The following is a 15810-nucleotide window of genomic DNA, read 5'->3' on the forward strand; positions in this document are numbered from 1 at the left end:
TCACCTTTCCCTTTATAGTAGTCCATGATCTTTTTTTTAAGATGTAAAATTTGTTCACTATTTTTTATTTTTATTTTTAAAATTTTTATTTATTTATTTATTTATTTATTTATTTATTTATTTATTTATTTATTTACATTTAAATTCAATTTGCCAACATATAGTAGAACACCCAGTGCTCATCCCATCAGGTGCCTTCCTCAGTGCCCATCACCCAGCTACCCCATTCCCCCACCTACCTCCCCTTCTGCAACCCTTCTTTTCTTTTTTTTATTTTTTAAAAATTTTTATTTATTTATGATAGTCACACACACACACACACACACAGAGAGGCAGAGACATAGACAGAGGGAGAAGCAGGCTCCATGCACCGGGAGCCCGACGTGGGATTTGATCCCGGGTCTCCAGGATTGCACCCTGGGCCAAAGGCAGGCGCCAAAGTGGTGCGCCACCCAGGGATCCCAACCCTTCTTTTCTTTCCCAGAATTAGAAGTCTCTCATGATTTGTCTCCCTCTCTAATTTTTCTCACTCAGTTCCCCTCATTTCCCTTATAATCCCTTTCACTATTTCTTATATTCCACATATGAGTGAAACCATATGATGATTGTTCTCCAATTGACTTACTTCACTCAGCATAATACCCTCTAGTTCCATCCATGTTGAAGCAAATGGTGGGTGTTTGTCTTTTCTGATAGCTGAATAATATTCAATTGTGTGTGTATATATATATATCAATCGCATCTTTATCCATTCATCTGTAAAAGGACATCGTGGCTCCTTCCACAGTTTGGCTATTGTGGACATTGCTGCTATGAACATTGGGGTGCAAGTGTCCTGGCATTTCACTACATCAGTATCCTTGGGGTAAATCCCCAGTAGTGCAATTGTTGGGTCGTAGGCTAGCTCTATTTTTAATTTCATGAGGAGCCTCCACACTGTTTTCCAGAGTGGCTGAACCAGTTTGCATTCCCACCAACAGTGCAAGAGGGTTCCCCTTTCTCCACATCCTCTCCAACATTTATTTCCTGTCTTGTTAATTTTCACCATTCTCATTGGTTTGAGGTGGTATCTCATTGTGTGTGTGTTTTTTTTTTACGATTTTATTTATTCATTCATAGACACACAGAGAGAGAGGCAGAGAAACAGGCAGAGGGAGAAGCAAGCTCCATGCAGGGAGCCTGATGTGGGACTCGATCCCGGGTCCCCAGGATCACACCCCAGGCTGCAGGCGGTGCCAAACTGCTGTGCCACCAGGGCTGCCCCTCATTGTGGTTTTGATTTGTATTTCCCTGATGGCAACTGGTGTGGAGCATTTTCTCATGTGCTTCTTGGCTACGTGTATTCTTTAGAGAAATGTCTGTTTATGTCTTCTGCCCATTTCATGACTGGATTGTTTGTTTCTTGCATGTTGAGTTTGAGAACTTCTTTATAGACCTTGGATACTAGCCCTTTATCTGATACTTGCAAATATCTTCTACCATTGTGTAGGTTGTCTTTTAGTTTTGTTGACTGTTTCTTTTGCTGTGCAGAAGCTTTTCATCTTGATTAAGTCCCAATAATTCATTTTTGCTTTTGTTTCCCTTGCCTTCCTAGATGTATCTTGCAAGAAGTTGCTGTGGCCAAGTTCTCCTCTAGGATTTTGATGGATTCTTGCCTCACATTTAAATCTTTCAGCCATTTTGAGTTTATCTTTGTGTATGGTGTAAGAGAATGGTCTAGTTTCATTCTTCTGTGCGTGGCTGTCCGATTTTCCCAGCACCATTTATTGAAGAGATTGTCCTTTTTTCAGTGGATATTCTTTCCTGCTTTGTCGAATATTAGTTGACCATAGAATTGAGGCCCATTTCTGGGTTCTCTATTCTGTTCCATTGATATATCTGTCTGTTTCTGTGCCAGTACCACACTTTCTTGCTGATCACGACTTTGTAATACAGCTTGAAATCAGGCATTGTGATGCCCCCAGCATTGGTTTTCTTTTTCACTCTTCCTCTGGCTATTTGGGGTCTTTTCTGATTCCACACAAATCTTAAGATGATTTGTTCCAACTCTCTGAAGAAAGTCCATGGTATTTTGATAGGGATTGAACTGAATGTGTAAATTGCCCTAGGGTAGCATAGACATTTTCACAATATTAATTCTTCCAACCCATGAGCATGGAATGTCTTTCCATCTCTTTGTCTTCCTCAGTTTCTTTCATAAGTGTTCTGTGGTTTTTAGGGTATAGATCCTTTCCCTCTTTGGTGAGATTTATTCCTAGGTATCTTATGCTTTTGGGTGCAATTGTAAATGGGATTGATTCCTTAATTTCTCTTTCTTCAGTCTCATTGTTAGTGTATAGAAATGCCACTGATTTCTGGGCATTGATTTTGTATCCTGCCAAACTGCCGAATTGCTGTATGAGTTCTAGCAATCTTGCAGTGGAGTCTTTTGGGTTTTCTATGTACAGTATCATGTCATCTACAAAGAGGGAGAGTTTGACTTCTTCTTTGCCAATTTGAATGCCTTTTATGTCTTTTTGTTGCCTGATTGCTGAGGCTAGGACTTCCAGTACTATGTTGAATAGCAGTGATGAGAGTGGAGATCCCTGTTGTGTTCCTGATTTTAGGGGAAAGGCTCTAAGTTTTTCCCCATTGAGAATGATAATCCCTGTGGGTTTTCCATAAATGGCTTTTATGGTATTGAGGAATGTTCCCTCTATCCCTACACATTGAAAAGTTTTCATTAGGAATGGATGCTGTATTTTGTCAAATGTTTTCTCTGCATCTATTGAGAGGATCATATGGTTCTTGTTTTTTCTCTTATTGACGTGATCTATCTCATTGATTGTTCTACGAATGTTGAACCACCCTTGTATCCTGGGGATAAATCCCACTTGGTCATGGTGAATAATCCTCTTAATGTATTGTTCCATCCTATTGGCTAGTATCTTGTTGAGAATTTTTGCATCCATGTTTATCAGGGATATTGGTCTATAATTCTCTTTTTTGGTGGGATCTTCGTCTGGTTTTGGAAGGAATGTAAGGCTGACCTCATAAAACGAGTTTGGAAGTATTCCATCCCTTTCTATCCTTTGGAACAGCTTTAGTAGAATAGGTATTATTTCTTCTTTAAACGTTTGATAGAATTCTCCTGGGAAGCCATCTGGCCCTGGACTTTTGTGTCTTGGGAGGTTTTTGATGACTACTGCTTCAATTTCCTCCCTGGTTATTGGCCTGTTCAGGTTTTCTAATTCTTCCTGTTCCAGTTTTGGTAATTTGTGGGTTTCTAGAAATACATCCATTTCTTCCAGATGGCCTAATTTGTTGGTATATAGCTGCTCCACATTTTTTAAAAATTTTTATTTATTTATGATAGTCACACACACACAGAGAGAGAGAGGCAGAGACACAGGCAGAGGGAGAAGCAGGCTCCATGCACCGGGAGCCCGACGTGGGATTCGATCCTGGGTCTCCAGGATTGCGCCCTAGGCCAAAGGCAGGCGCCAAACCGCTGCGCCACCCAGGGATCCCATGCTCCACATATTTTTAAAATCATTTGTATTTCCTTGGTATTGGTTTTGATCTCTCCTCTTTCGTTTATGATTTTATTAATTTGAGTCTTTATTCTTTATAATAAGACTGGCTAGGGGTTTATCTATCTTATTAATTCTTTCAAAGAACCAACTCCTGGTTTTGTTGATCTGTTCCACAGTTCTTCTGGTCTCTATTTCATTGAGTTCTGCTCGAATCTTTGTTATCTCTTTTCTTCTGCTTGGTGTAGGCTTTATTTGTGGTTGTTTCCCCAATTTCTTTAGGTGCGAGTTTAGCTTGTGTATTTGGGTTTTTTTCCAATTTTTTGAGGGATGCTTGTATTTGTGATATATTTCCCTCTTAGGACTGCTTTTGCTATGTCCCAAAGATTTTGAATGGTTGTTTTTTCATTTTCATTAGTTTCCATGAATCTTTTTAATTTTTCTCTAATTTCCTGGTTGACCCATTCATCATTTAGTAGGATTCTTTTTAACCTCCACGTGTTTGCATTTCTCCCAAATTTCTTCTTGTTTTTTTTTTTTTTTAATTTTTATTTATTTATGATAGTCACAGAGAGAGAGAGAGAGAGAGAGGCAGAGACACAGGCAGAGGGAGAAGCAGGCTCCATGCACTGGGAGCCCGATGTGGGATTCGATCCCGGATCTCCGGGATCACGCCCTGGGCCAAAGGCAGGCGCCAAACCGCTGCGCCACCCAGGGATCCCCCAAATTTCTTCTTGTGATTGAGTTCTAGTTTCAAAGCATTGTGGTCTGAAAATGTGCAGTGGAAAATCCCAATCTTTTGGTATTGGTTGTGACCCAGTATGTGGTCTATTCTGGAGAAAGTACCATGTGCACTTGAGAAGAATGTGTATTCTGTTGCAATAGGATGGAATGTTCTGTTTATATCTGGGAAATCTCTTTGGTCTAGTGCATCATTTAAGGCCCTTGTTTCTTTGGTGATGTTCTGCTTAGAAAATCTGTCATTTGCAGAAACTGCCATGTTGAAGTCTCCTACTATTAGTGTATTATTACCTAAACATGTCTATACTTTGGTTATTAATTGATTGATATGCTTGGTAGCTCCCATATTAGGGGCATAAATATTCATGATTGTTAGGTCCTCTTGTTGGATAGACCCTTTAATTATGACATAGTGTTCTGCATCTCTTATTAGAGTCTGGTATAAACTCTAATTTATCTGACATGAGGATTGCCATCCCAGCTTACTTTTGAGGACCATTTGAATGGTAAATGGTTCTCCACCCTTCATTTTCAGGCTGGAGGTGTCCTTAGTTCTAAAATGAGTCTGTTATAGACAGCATTTAGATGGGTCTTGCTTTTTTATCCTGTCTGATACCCTGAGTCTTTTGGTGGGATCATTTAGCCCATTCATGTTCAGAGTAACTATTGAACGATATGAGTTTAATGTCAGCATATTACCTATTCAGTCCCTGTTCTTGTGGCATATTTCTTTGGGCTTCCTCTTTCTTTTACAGGATCCCCCTTAATATTTCTTGCAGAGCTGGTTTGGTGGTCACATATTCTTTCAGTTTCTTTCTATCCTGGAAGCTCTTTATCTTTCCTTCTATTCTGAATGAGAGCCTCGCTGGATAAAGTATTCTTGGCTGCATGTTTTTCTCACTTAGTACCATGTATATATCCTGCCAGCCCTTTTTGGCTTGCCAGGTCTCTGTGGAGAGGTCTGTTGATAATCTGATATTTCTCCCCATATGAGTTAAGAATCTTTTTTTTTTAAATATTTTATTTATTTATTCATAGAGACAGAGAGAGAGAGGCAGAGACACAGGCAGAGGGAGAAGCAGGCATCATACAGAGAGAGAGCCTGATGTGGGACTCGATCCAGGGTCTCCAGGATCACGCCCTGGGCTGCAGGCGGCGCTAAACCGCTGCGCCACCGGGGCTGCCCGAGTTAAGAATCTTTTGTCTCGAGTTGCTTTAAGAACTTTATCTTTGAAATTTGCAAGTTTCATTCTTAAATGTCAAGATGTTGAACGGATTTTATTGTTTTTATGAGGAGGGGTCCTCTATCTCTTGGATCTCCTGTTTCCCTCCCCAGATTAGGGAAGTTCTCAGCTATGATTTGTTCAAATATACCTTGTGGTCCTCTCTCTCAGCCACTTCTGGAATTCCAGTTAGACATATATTCTTCCTTCTGTAGCTATCATTTATTTCCCTAAGCCTTTTCTCATTGGTTCTTAATTGTTTTTCTCTTTTTTCCTCAGCTTCCTTCCTTTCCATCAACTTGTCTTGTATGTCACTCACTCTCTCTTCCATCTCATTACCCTAAGAGTTAGAACATCCAGTTTCGATTGCATCTCGGTTAAAGTATTTTTAATTTCAGCCTGATTAGATCTCAATTCTGTAGTAACACAGTCTCTAGAGTCTTTATGCTTTTTTCCAGAGCCACCAGTAAGTTTATAATTTTGCTTCTGAGTTGGATTTCTGACATGGTATTTAAATCCGCGTTCAGTAATTCTGTGGCAGAACATATTGCTTCCGGTTCTTTCTTTTGTGATTTCTTTCTTCTAGTCATTTTGTCTAGTGCAGAGTTGCTATATGAGTGAGCTGAGTCAAAAATATCAACCATGACCTATGTAAAAATACACCCTAGACAATTCCAAAAAGGTCAGAGACCAGAAAATAAAAGAAAAAGAAGAGCAGAACAAAATAAAAGAAAAAGGCCACTAAAATGAAAAAGAGATTTTAAAACAAAATAGTAAAAATAAGAAACCAAAAACGAAGAAGAAGAAGGAGGAGGAGGAGGAGGAGGAGGAGTGGGTGATGGTGGTGAGGAAGTGGTGGTAGAGAGAGAATATCTCCCCGAGGGGACCTAGAGGGTGATCCTCTTGGTTCTGAGTGTATTTTGTTATGTATGTTGGAAGATGCTCAATTCCAAATTCATATAAACCAGTAAAACTTATATAAAGACCCAACATCGACTCCCCAAGCATAAACAATATAAAAGGGGGTCAGAATGGGAAGGAAGAGAGAATATAGTCTCACATAATGAACCAAAATGGTGTTCCACTTGGTTCCGGATGTATTTTGGTCTTTGTGTTAGGAAGTATTAACTTACACCATTGTGAAACAAAACAAAGTGGAAAAACAGCAAACCAAAAATCCCTATCTCATATATCTACCAAAATTAAATTGAGCATGTTGAAGGGAATCCAGAAATAAAAAATATATCCAGGACGTATAATTGTAGAAATATGAAATTCAAAAAGGAAGACGCTTAAAAACGAAGAGTTGATAAAATATTATAGTTAAGGTGGGAAAAGAGAAAAAATATTGGAAAATTTTAACCTGATATAAAAATGGGTTGTAATGAAAAAAAAAAAAAACCCTCTAGTTCTATATATTATTTTCCTTCAGTCCTAGATCTTTACAGTGCGGCTTGTTCAGTAAACTTGCTTTTCTGTTGTTCTTCCGGGAGTTCTTCTGGGGGAGGGGTCTGCTGTGCTGACTCCCAGGTGTCTGTGCCTGGGAAGAGATGCCCGGCCCCTTACCAGGTGCCAGACTCAGTATAAGCTGTTTATCCGGTGAGGCCTTTGTTCCTTAAAGGCCCCGCCTCTCCCAGTGAAAAAAAGTGGTGGCCAGATTTCCAGCTCCGGAGCCAAGGGCTCCCTGTCAGTACCTAACCGCAGCCTCCCCGTCCACACTGCCTAGATGCTCCTGGGGTCAGTCATGGATGCACTGATCTGCACAGCTTGCCAGGCACCCAGCGGCAGAGTTCTCGCTTTCCTGTGACCTCCCTGCTTCCGCCTGTCCCAGGGGGAACGGACGATGGCTTTGTCTGCTTCGGCGCCCTCTGATCGTGGACCCTGTGCCACGGGACCCGCACTCCCAGGGATCGCCTCTCCCAGAGAGAACTGAGGCCAGCCGCTTCTGTCCATTGCCGGGCTCTAGGGTAAAGGGGGCTCCAGAGCCACCCTGCATAACCCGCCAGCTTCTCCCAAACGCCCTGGAAGGTTGTGGACCATGGTTTGCGGTGAGCTTTCTCCTGGGCGCCCCTCCTCTTACAGTATCTCCTGGAATCCTGATGCTTCTCTGCCCCTCCTGCGTTTCTGCCCTATTTCCCTGCTGAGCACTTTTCAGTCAGGGAAAACTCAGGGGCGGATTTTTATAGTTCCCACTCGTCCAGGGCTGGGCTGCTGTGCCCTGGCGGCGTTTGTGGCTCTGCTTTTGTCCGGCTTGTCATGGCTTCTCTCCCCCACTTAATTTTTTCCACCTTCCTACCATGTCAGAAGTGAAAACTTTTCTCTCTGTAGCGTTCTACCTGTTCTGTCTTTACATCTCAGGTCAAATTCGTAGGTGTGCAGGATGTTTTGAAAGTTATCGAGGTTTGTTAGTGGGACCAGATGAGTTGAGGACTCGACTCTTCCGCCATCTTGCCTCCCTCCTCCTTAGCAGTCAATGATCATATTCATCTTTTCTCTTTCTCTTTCTATTCTCCTTCTATTTTTGGTTGTTTTTTTATTTTGTCAGAACAACTTAATGTTTATGCATTATCCTTCAACCCATGACCCCAGCCTTGTTTCAGCCTTAGCTTTACAGCTTTACAGCTTTAAGTATATGAAATGCTTGCTGTTTGGCTTTTTCCAGCATTTTCCCATTCATTGGTTTTGTTTGGATGAAACTCATTATTTGGTGTAATGTTGGTCAACAGAATTTCCTGCAGTGATGAGCATGTTCTGTATCTATGCTGTCTAGGATTGTAACCAGCTCTGTGTGGCTGTTGAACCCTGGAAATATGCCTGATGTGACTGAAAGACAGGATTTTCTGTGTTGTTCCATTTTAATTAATCAAAACTTAAAAATAAATAGCCACATGTGGCTAGTGGCTGCCAAATTAAATGGTGCACCTCTATTAAATTCCTTAGGAAGGTCACAAGCGCTTTGGCATACTCAGCTGTTCTTCTAATAGCCTTGGTACTTGAAGAGTATCTTGGCTGGATATAATTTCCTTCATTTGTACTCTTCCCCCTTAACTTTCTTGACAATACTGTATTACTATTACTTTGTTTTTGATAAATTAATGCCAGTTTAATTCTCTTGTCTTGGCATTATTTCATCTTTTTGGCTTTGAGACCCTGAGGAAAATTTTCTTTGTCTTTAAATTCTAATTGTCTGATTAAGATATAGCTCAGAGTGGGTTGTTCCAGATCAATGTTCCTTGGTACTCTGTAGGTCTTTGTGGTGAGGTTTGTTTTAGGATGCTGAGTATGTTCTAGCTTGAGGAGTATTCCATGTGTACTTGGAGAAACTTAATTTCTATATTTTTGAGAGGAACAGTGTGCACAGTCAATTGGTTGATGGGTGATGGTGTTTTTTTTTTTTTTTAATCCCTATTGATTTTCTGTTTACTAGTTACCTTTAATACTAAGAAAAGTGTTGAAAGTCAGCAGCCCTCAGTGTGGATTTGCCCAATTCTTTCAGGTCTGTCATTTTTGCTTCATGTTATTCAGACCATTTTATTCGGACAGTCTTCCCCACAATCCTGCTCCCCCACGATTCCCTCCATGGTCTTTTGGCTGGACAGTTAGGGCTTTAGTCTCTCTGCTTTGGCACTCACTTTCTGTAACTAGGCTTGCCCTTGGGGCCAAGTGGTGAGCAGTTACAAAAAAGGCAATAGGATCCTTTCTACACTCTTCAGACCACTATTCTCCTTGCCAAGGAAAGTAATTTCTCTTCCTTACAGTATGAGGTTTCTTCTGCTAGAAGGTTGGAGCTTTGGGTCTGGGGAAGGACTGCATTAAAAAAACAACAGTTCTCTCATTTTCTCTGTCCCACAGGGACCCTCTTCCTTCAATTTTCATGTAACTTAGGTGTCCTTGCTGAATCAGTACTTGGTACTTCTCTCAAGCTCTTTCTTTTTTCTTTGCCATCCAGTTTATTCTTATTCTGGTGGCTTCGCCTCATACTGAAATGCTATTGCCTCCCCATCCTTGGCCTGTCCTAGCCTTTTCTTCTGAGCTTCAGAACCATATATCCACCTGCCAGCTGGATGTCCATCAGTATGTGTCATAAACACTCCAGCTGAGGTCCAAGATCTATTTTAATTTCCCTTCTGCCAACCCAGTATCTCTCTTGTTTTAATCTTGCTAGCCTCAACCCATCTGCTCATGCCATTATCCTGGGAGTAGTAGTCTGTGCCTCTCTTCCACTTGAAGGTACTTCTGTTTAGTTTATAGATACAAATATATTGTGGGAAGGTCAGAAAATATTCTGATGGTGTAAGGAGTCAAGAGTCCTAGAGACTGAGGATCTGTAGGAAAAAAGAGTTGAAAATCCTCCCACTCTCTGGCCCCTAAATGTCTTCTACAGCACTTTATTTCATCAGAGCCTGAAGTGCTGTTTTTCTGTCATGCTGCTCTATGTGTAGTTCTATAACTCACTCTGTGTATTTCATGTTTACCTGCCTTTTCTTATGCTATTGCCCCATATTTTTTAGGGAAATTATATTCTTTTTTTTATAAATATTTTATTTATCTATTCATAGACACACAGAGAGAGGCAGAGACACAGACAGGGGGAGAAGCAGGCTCCATGCAGGGAGCCCGATGTGGGACTCGATCCCGGGTCTCCAGGATCACACCCCAGGCTGCAAGCTGTGCCAAACCACTGCGCCACCAGGGCTGCCCGGGAAATTATATTCTTATTTAAGGATTCATAGCTCTGTCTCCTCAAATTAAGTGAAATCTGCTAACACCAAGTGGAATCCTATTCCTCCCTCATGAAAGCCCATTGCACCCTGTTACACATGTCTAGCACAGCTCCCATAATACCTCATTGCAAGAATGTTTTTATATACAAGTCTCTTTATTTTGGGGTATGAACTCTTTGACAACAGGCACTCCATCTTCTGTCTTTTCTTTTAACCAGCAACTGAGACAAGTCCGGGTACAAAGTGTTCGCTAAGTAGTTAGTAGTCTTTTCTTCATGGATTGGTAAATTAACATAATAGCATGGCTGTTCTGGAGTTTCCCCCCAACAATGTATATCAAGCAAGACAGAAAGTCAGATGTCCAGTGTAGCTTCTAGTTAACTCTTAATGGTGCTCTATGGTGAGAATTAGTTCCCATACATCTTTTGTGTGTCCCATTCTGATCATTGTAGATTGTTGTTACAGGTATCTGTGTCATTTGAGGACGTAGCTGTGGATTTTACCCGACAGGAATGGCACAGACTGGACCCTGCTCAGAGGACCATGCACAAGGATGTGATGTTGGAGAACTATAGCAACCTGGCATCTGTGGGTGAGGATTATTGTCCATGTAACTCCTAGTAGCATGTGTTTCCTTTCTTGGTTACTGTAATGTATGCAACTGTTGTAGACTTTAATGATACTCTAGTGCTAGATTCAAGGGTTACAGATGATTCATCAGTTTGGGGCATCAGGAAGAGTGTGTGTGTTGTCACTTCCCCCAATGAAAGGTTTAAATGGGCCCCCTTCCTTGTGCAGCTCATGAGGATGCACCTTCCTCCTTCATCAGAGGCCCTAAAGCTCAGACAGCTTGGCCCATGTCCTGTGCCATTTCCCATTAACAGGCCTCTGCGTGGCCAAACCAGAGATGATCTTCAAGTTGGAGCGAGGCGAGGAGCTGTGGATATTAGAGGAGGACTCCTCAGGCCATTGTTACCCAGGTGAGTGTACAATAATCAGACATATGGAAACAGGGGAAATAATAGCCCAGAAATTCAGGGCAAAACACTTTGGGCAGTGTTTTTCAGTAATCTCTTTTTAGAGGCCCTTGCTCTTTGAAAATGACTGGAAGGTCTACACACTTCAGATACCTAAATCACACATGCCATTATTATGCTCACACTTAAGTTTTCGGTCTTATTTTATTTTGATTTTTGTAGTTATCTACCACTCTTATCCATCCCTGCCTGCCTAATCTTAGACATTCTTAGCTAGACTGTCTCTCTTTAGTATTCTAAATTATCTTCCTTCCCTCCATTGTCTTGGATGGCTACTGTTGTCAGGCATTCACTCATACATTCATTTAGTGTTCAACCAAATCTTAAATGAGTATCAACTCTAATCTGGTCATGTTCTAGGTGTGGGGGTCCAGCAGTGAATAAGTTGATATCTCTGTTCTCTGGGAACTTGCAGTCTTATGAGGGAAAGAGACCAAAAACAAATGTTTGGTGGTGAAAAGAAAATCAGTTCAAGATAAAAAAGATAGACAATGATGGTTGTGTGCTTGTGGAGAATGTGCTCAGGGAAGACTTTTTGTGAGGTTGACATTAGCGTGCCAACATCGGTGATAGGAGACAGACAGAACCATGTAGATTTTCAAATTCTGGGTAGAGAGAACAGTATGTATCAGGCCTGGTCTGAGTGATATATCCTAAAAATAGCAAAGAGGCCAGGTATCCTTTTTTTTTTTTTTTTTTTTTTTTTTTGAGGCTGGGTATCCTGATGGTGGGTGGTGAGGGTGGTAAGAGGCAATATCAGAGAATTAGCTGGGGGCCAAATTATGTAGTTTTTTAGGATATGTTAAGCACTTTTTATAGGATATGCTTTATAGACTTTGTTAAGCACTTTAATTTGATGCCATTTTTGAGATTTAAGTGAAAGAATGATCTGATTTGTTTTTAGTTTTTATTTTATTTTATTTTATTTTTTCTGATTTGTTTTTAAAGGATCTCTCTCACTGCTGTGTGGCAACAGTTCTGTTGGGGGTAATGCCCTCAGGCATGATAATGACCTTCAGCATCAGAAAATTCAAACTTTGGATCAAACTGTTGAATATAACGAATATGGGAAAGTCTTCTACAAGAAAACAGGCTTTGTTGGACACAAAAGAACACACACAGGAGTAAAAAACTTTGGATGTCATGAATGTGGGAAAACTTACTGCAGGAAATCAAATCTTATTGAACATCTGAGAATACACACAGGGGAGAGACCCTATAAATGTGGTGAATGTGCAAAGACCTTTAGTGCAAGATCATACCTCATTGCTCACCAGAAAACTCACACAGGGGAGAAACCCTTTGAATGTAATGAATGTAGGAAGTCTTTTGGCAGGAAGTCACAACTCATTCTACATCAGAGAACGCACACGGGAGAGAGACCCTATGAATGTACTGAATGTGGAAAAACCTTTTCTGAGAAGGCAACCCTCATGATTCATCAGAGAACTCACACTGGGGAGAAGCCCTATGAATGTAGTGAATGTGGAAAAACATTTCGAGTTAAGATATCCCTTACGCAACACCAGAGAACTCACACCGGGGAGAAACCATATGAATGTAGTGACTGTGGGAAAAACTTCCGTGCAAAGAAATCCCTAAATCAACATCAAAGAATTCACACAGGTGAGAAACCATATAAATGTGGTGAATGTGGGAAATTCTTCAGAATGAAAATGACTCTCAATAATCATCAGAGAACTCACACAGGTGAAAAACCCTATCAATGTAATGAATGTGGGAAATCTTTTAGGGTGCACTCATCTCTTGGGATACATCAGCGAATTCACACAGGAGAGAAACCTTATGAATGTAATAAGTGTGGTAATGCCTTCTATGTGAAAGCACGCCTCATTGAACATCAGAGAATGCATTCAGGAGAGAAACCCTATGAATGTAGTGAATGTGGAAAAATCTTCAGTATGAAGAAATCCCTTTGTCAACACCAGAGAACTCACACAGGAGAGAAACCCTATGAATGTAGTGAATGCGGAAATGCCTTCTATGTGAAAGTACGCCTCATTGAACATCAGCGAATTCACACAGGAGAGAGACCCTTTGAATGTCAGGAATGTGGGAAAGCCTTCTGCCGGAAAGCACACCTCACAGAACATCAGAGAACTCACATAGGCCGGCCCTTGCCTTGTACTATGGAGAAAGCTTCTTTGTGAAAACTCCTATTACCATTTGATCAATCCCTTTGGGTCATCTAGTCACCACACACACAGAGTATACCTGTTATAATTGGCTCCTACACTGGTGTGAAAATACGTCCTGATTCTCTTTATGGGACAACTCATTGATTTCATTTCTTTTGGATTTCCCTAATTAATGATGAGGTGGAATATTTTCTTACCTGTTGATTGGCCATTAGGATTTTTCTTCTGTGCACTGACAGTTCTATATCCTTTGCTCATTGTTTATAATGGGCTGCTTATCTTATATTTGCTTCTTGGTTTAAATGTTGTTGTTTTTGTTTTTTAATATATGAGAATATAAAAATCTTTTTTTCCAGTCATATGTGTTGCAGATAATCTGCTCATGGACTGTGCCTGGTTACTTAATTTTGTTAACTCTTCTGCTGAGGCTTTATGTTTGAATATTACCAGTTTCAAGTTGATAATATTCTCCTGTCCTTTCCTCTGAGGTTAAGGTTTTCCTTTCAACATTTAGAATTTTTCATCTACCCTAAGAGTTTTTGTGTATGTGTATAGTGTGAATTGTACAATATATAATTCTCTATTGCTCTTAAAAACTTTACCTAAAGGATATCATACAGTGTTGAAACTCTGTAGCTTGCTTTTTTCATGAAATTTTACCTTTCCAAGGTCCATCTATGTTGATAAATCTAGGTCTGGTTCGTTCATTTCTCTCTTCATTCCCCTAGTGCAAGACATTTGTATTTTTCTATGTTTAGCATCTAAATCTAAAAGTGGAACTGATGGGTCATAGAGTTAGAGTATAGGGAGTGTTTAAGTGATTAAGCTCTTGTGCCCTCACTCTGACACTCCCCTTCAACACCGTTCTCTGTGATGCTGGGGCTATGACTCTACAAAACATATTTCTTTCTTGCTATCTGCTTCCTGTTGGGCCTTACCAGTAAGAGATACTAAATACACACTTTGAGTGTGAGGAAGGAAAAAGGGACCTGCTCCTTCCCCCCCCCCCCTTCCTTTTAGCTCCCTGTTTATATGAATGTCAGCTCAGGATTGTGTCTTCCTTTGAGCAGCAGAAGTTCCTCACGACGGCAATAGTTTAATTCAGGTTGTAGATTACCAGCACTCACAGAACAGCCTACTCACCTCCTCAGAGACACTAGCAGCAACTGCTTGGTGCCATCTCCTTAGAGGTATGAGTCCCACCCACATGACACTACTCCTCCAACCTTTCAATGTTTATTAATTCCAGTTTCTTCCCTTGTTATCTTAGCTCAGCTGCTTTCTGCAATTGCTACCTCCATGAAAATTTTAACAGTCTCTTTCTGTCTTTTCAGTTACATGGTTAATAATTTGTGAGTAGTTAAACATTCTTTCTAAGACATTCTTTTCATTAAAATAGCTGGTATTGTTTCTGTCCCCTAGCTGGGTTCTTCTGATTGATACAAAAAGTTTTTCAACTTTATTAAATAATTGGATTTTTCCTTCCAGGTTGTACTAATTTATACTGTTATGAGCAGTTGAGATGAAGTTTATATTTTCCCACATATTCACCAGGACTTATTATCAGTCTTTCAAATTGCTACCAGTCTGAAAGGTGCAAAATGGCTTTAAGCCATTCTATCCATGAAAATGGTTTATCTTTTTATTTTTTAACTCACCTTTTTATTTTTTATTATTTTATTTTATTTATTTATTTTTTATTGGAGTTCAGTTTGCCAACATACAGCATATCACCCAGTGCTCATCCTGTCAAGTGTCCCCCTCAGTGCCCATGACCCAGTCACCCCAACCCCCTGCCCACCTCCCTTTCCACTACCCCTTGTTCGTTTCCCAGAGTTAGGTGTCTCTCATGTTCTGTCACCCTCTCTGATATTTCCCCACTCATTTTCTCTCCTTTCCTCTTTATTCCCTTTCACTACTTTTTATATTCCCCAAATGAATGAGACCATATAACGTTTGTCCTTCTCTGATTGATTTATTTCACTCAGCATAATACCCTCCAGTTCTATCCACGTCGAAGCAAATGGTGGATATTTGTCATTTCTAATGGCTGAGGAATATTCCATTGTATATATAGACCACAGCTTCTTTATCCATTCATCTTTCGATAGGCACCAAGGCTCCTTCCACAGTTTGGCTATTGTGGACATTGCTGCTAGAAACATTGGGGTGCAGATGTTCTGGCATTTCACTGCATCTGTATCTTTGGGGTAAATCCCCAGCAGTGCAATTCCTGGGTCATAGGGCAGTTCTGTTTTTAACTCTTTGAGGAACCTCCACACAGTTTTCCAGAGTGGCTGTACCAGTTCACATTCCCACCAACAGTGCAAGAGGGTTCCCTTTTCTCCGCATCCTCTCCAACATTTGTGGTTTCCCGTCTTGTTAATTTTCCCCATTCTCACTGGTGTGAGGTG

The 15810-nt window shown here is 40.7% G+C and overlaps 1 protein-coding gene across 3 annotated transcripts in view; it reads left to right on the forward strand.

The window, feature by feature from the left end:
* Positions 1 to 15138, forward strand: part of ZNF157 (zinc finger protein 157) — a 53170-nt gene extending 38032 nt beyond the window's left edge. For 2 of the 3 annotated variants that reach the window (XM_038587286.1, XM_038587287.1), the window contains 3 exons: positions 10666 to 10792; positions 11085 to 11180; positions 12186 to 15138. In XM_038587286.1, coding sequence (XP_038443214.1) covers positions 10666 to 10792; positions 11085 to 11180; positions 12186 to 13408 — 1446 coding nt within the window. In that variant the 3' untranslated portion in view covers positions 13409 to 15138. Of the gene's footprint in view, positions 1 to 10663; positions 10793 to 10998; positions 11181 to 12185 lie in introns of those variants that run through there. The other variant, XM_038587288.1, reaches the window with a different exon arrangement.
* The last annotated feature ends 672 nt before the right edge of the window (positions 15139 to 15810 follow it).

The sequence above is a fragment of the Canis lupus genome, chromosome X, assembly GCF_011100685.1.
Source record: "Canis lupus familiaris isolate Mischka breed German Shepherd chromosome X, alternate assembly UU_Cfam_GSD_1.0, whole genome shotgun sequence".
Lineage (NCBI taxonomy): Eukaryota > Metazoa > Chordata > Mammalia > Carnivora > Canidae > Canis > Canis lupus.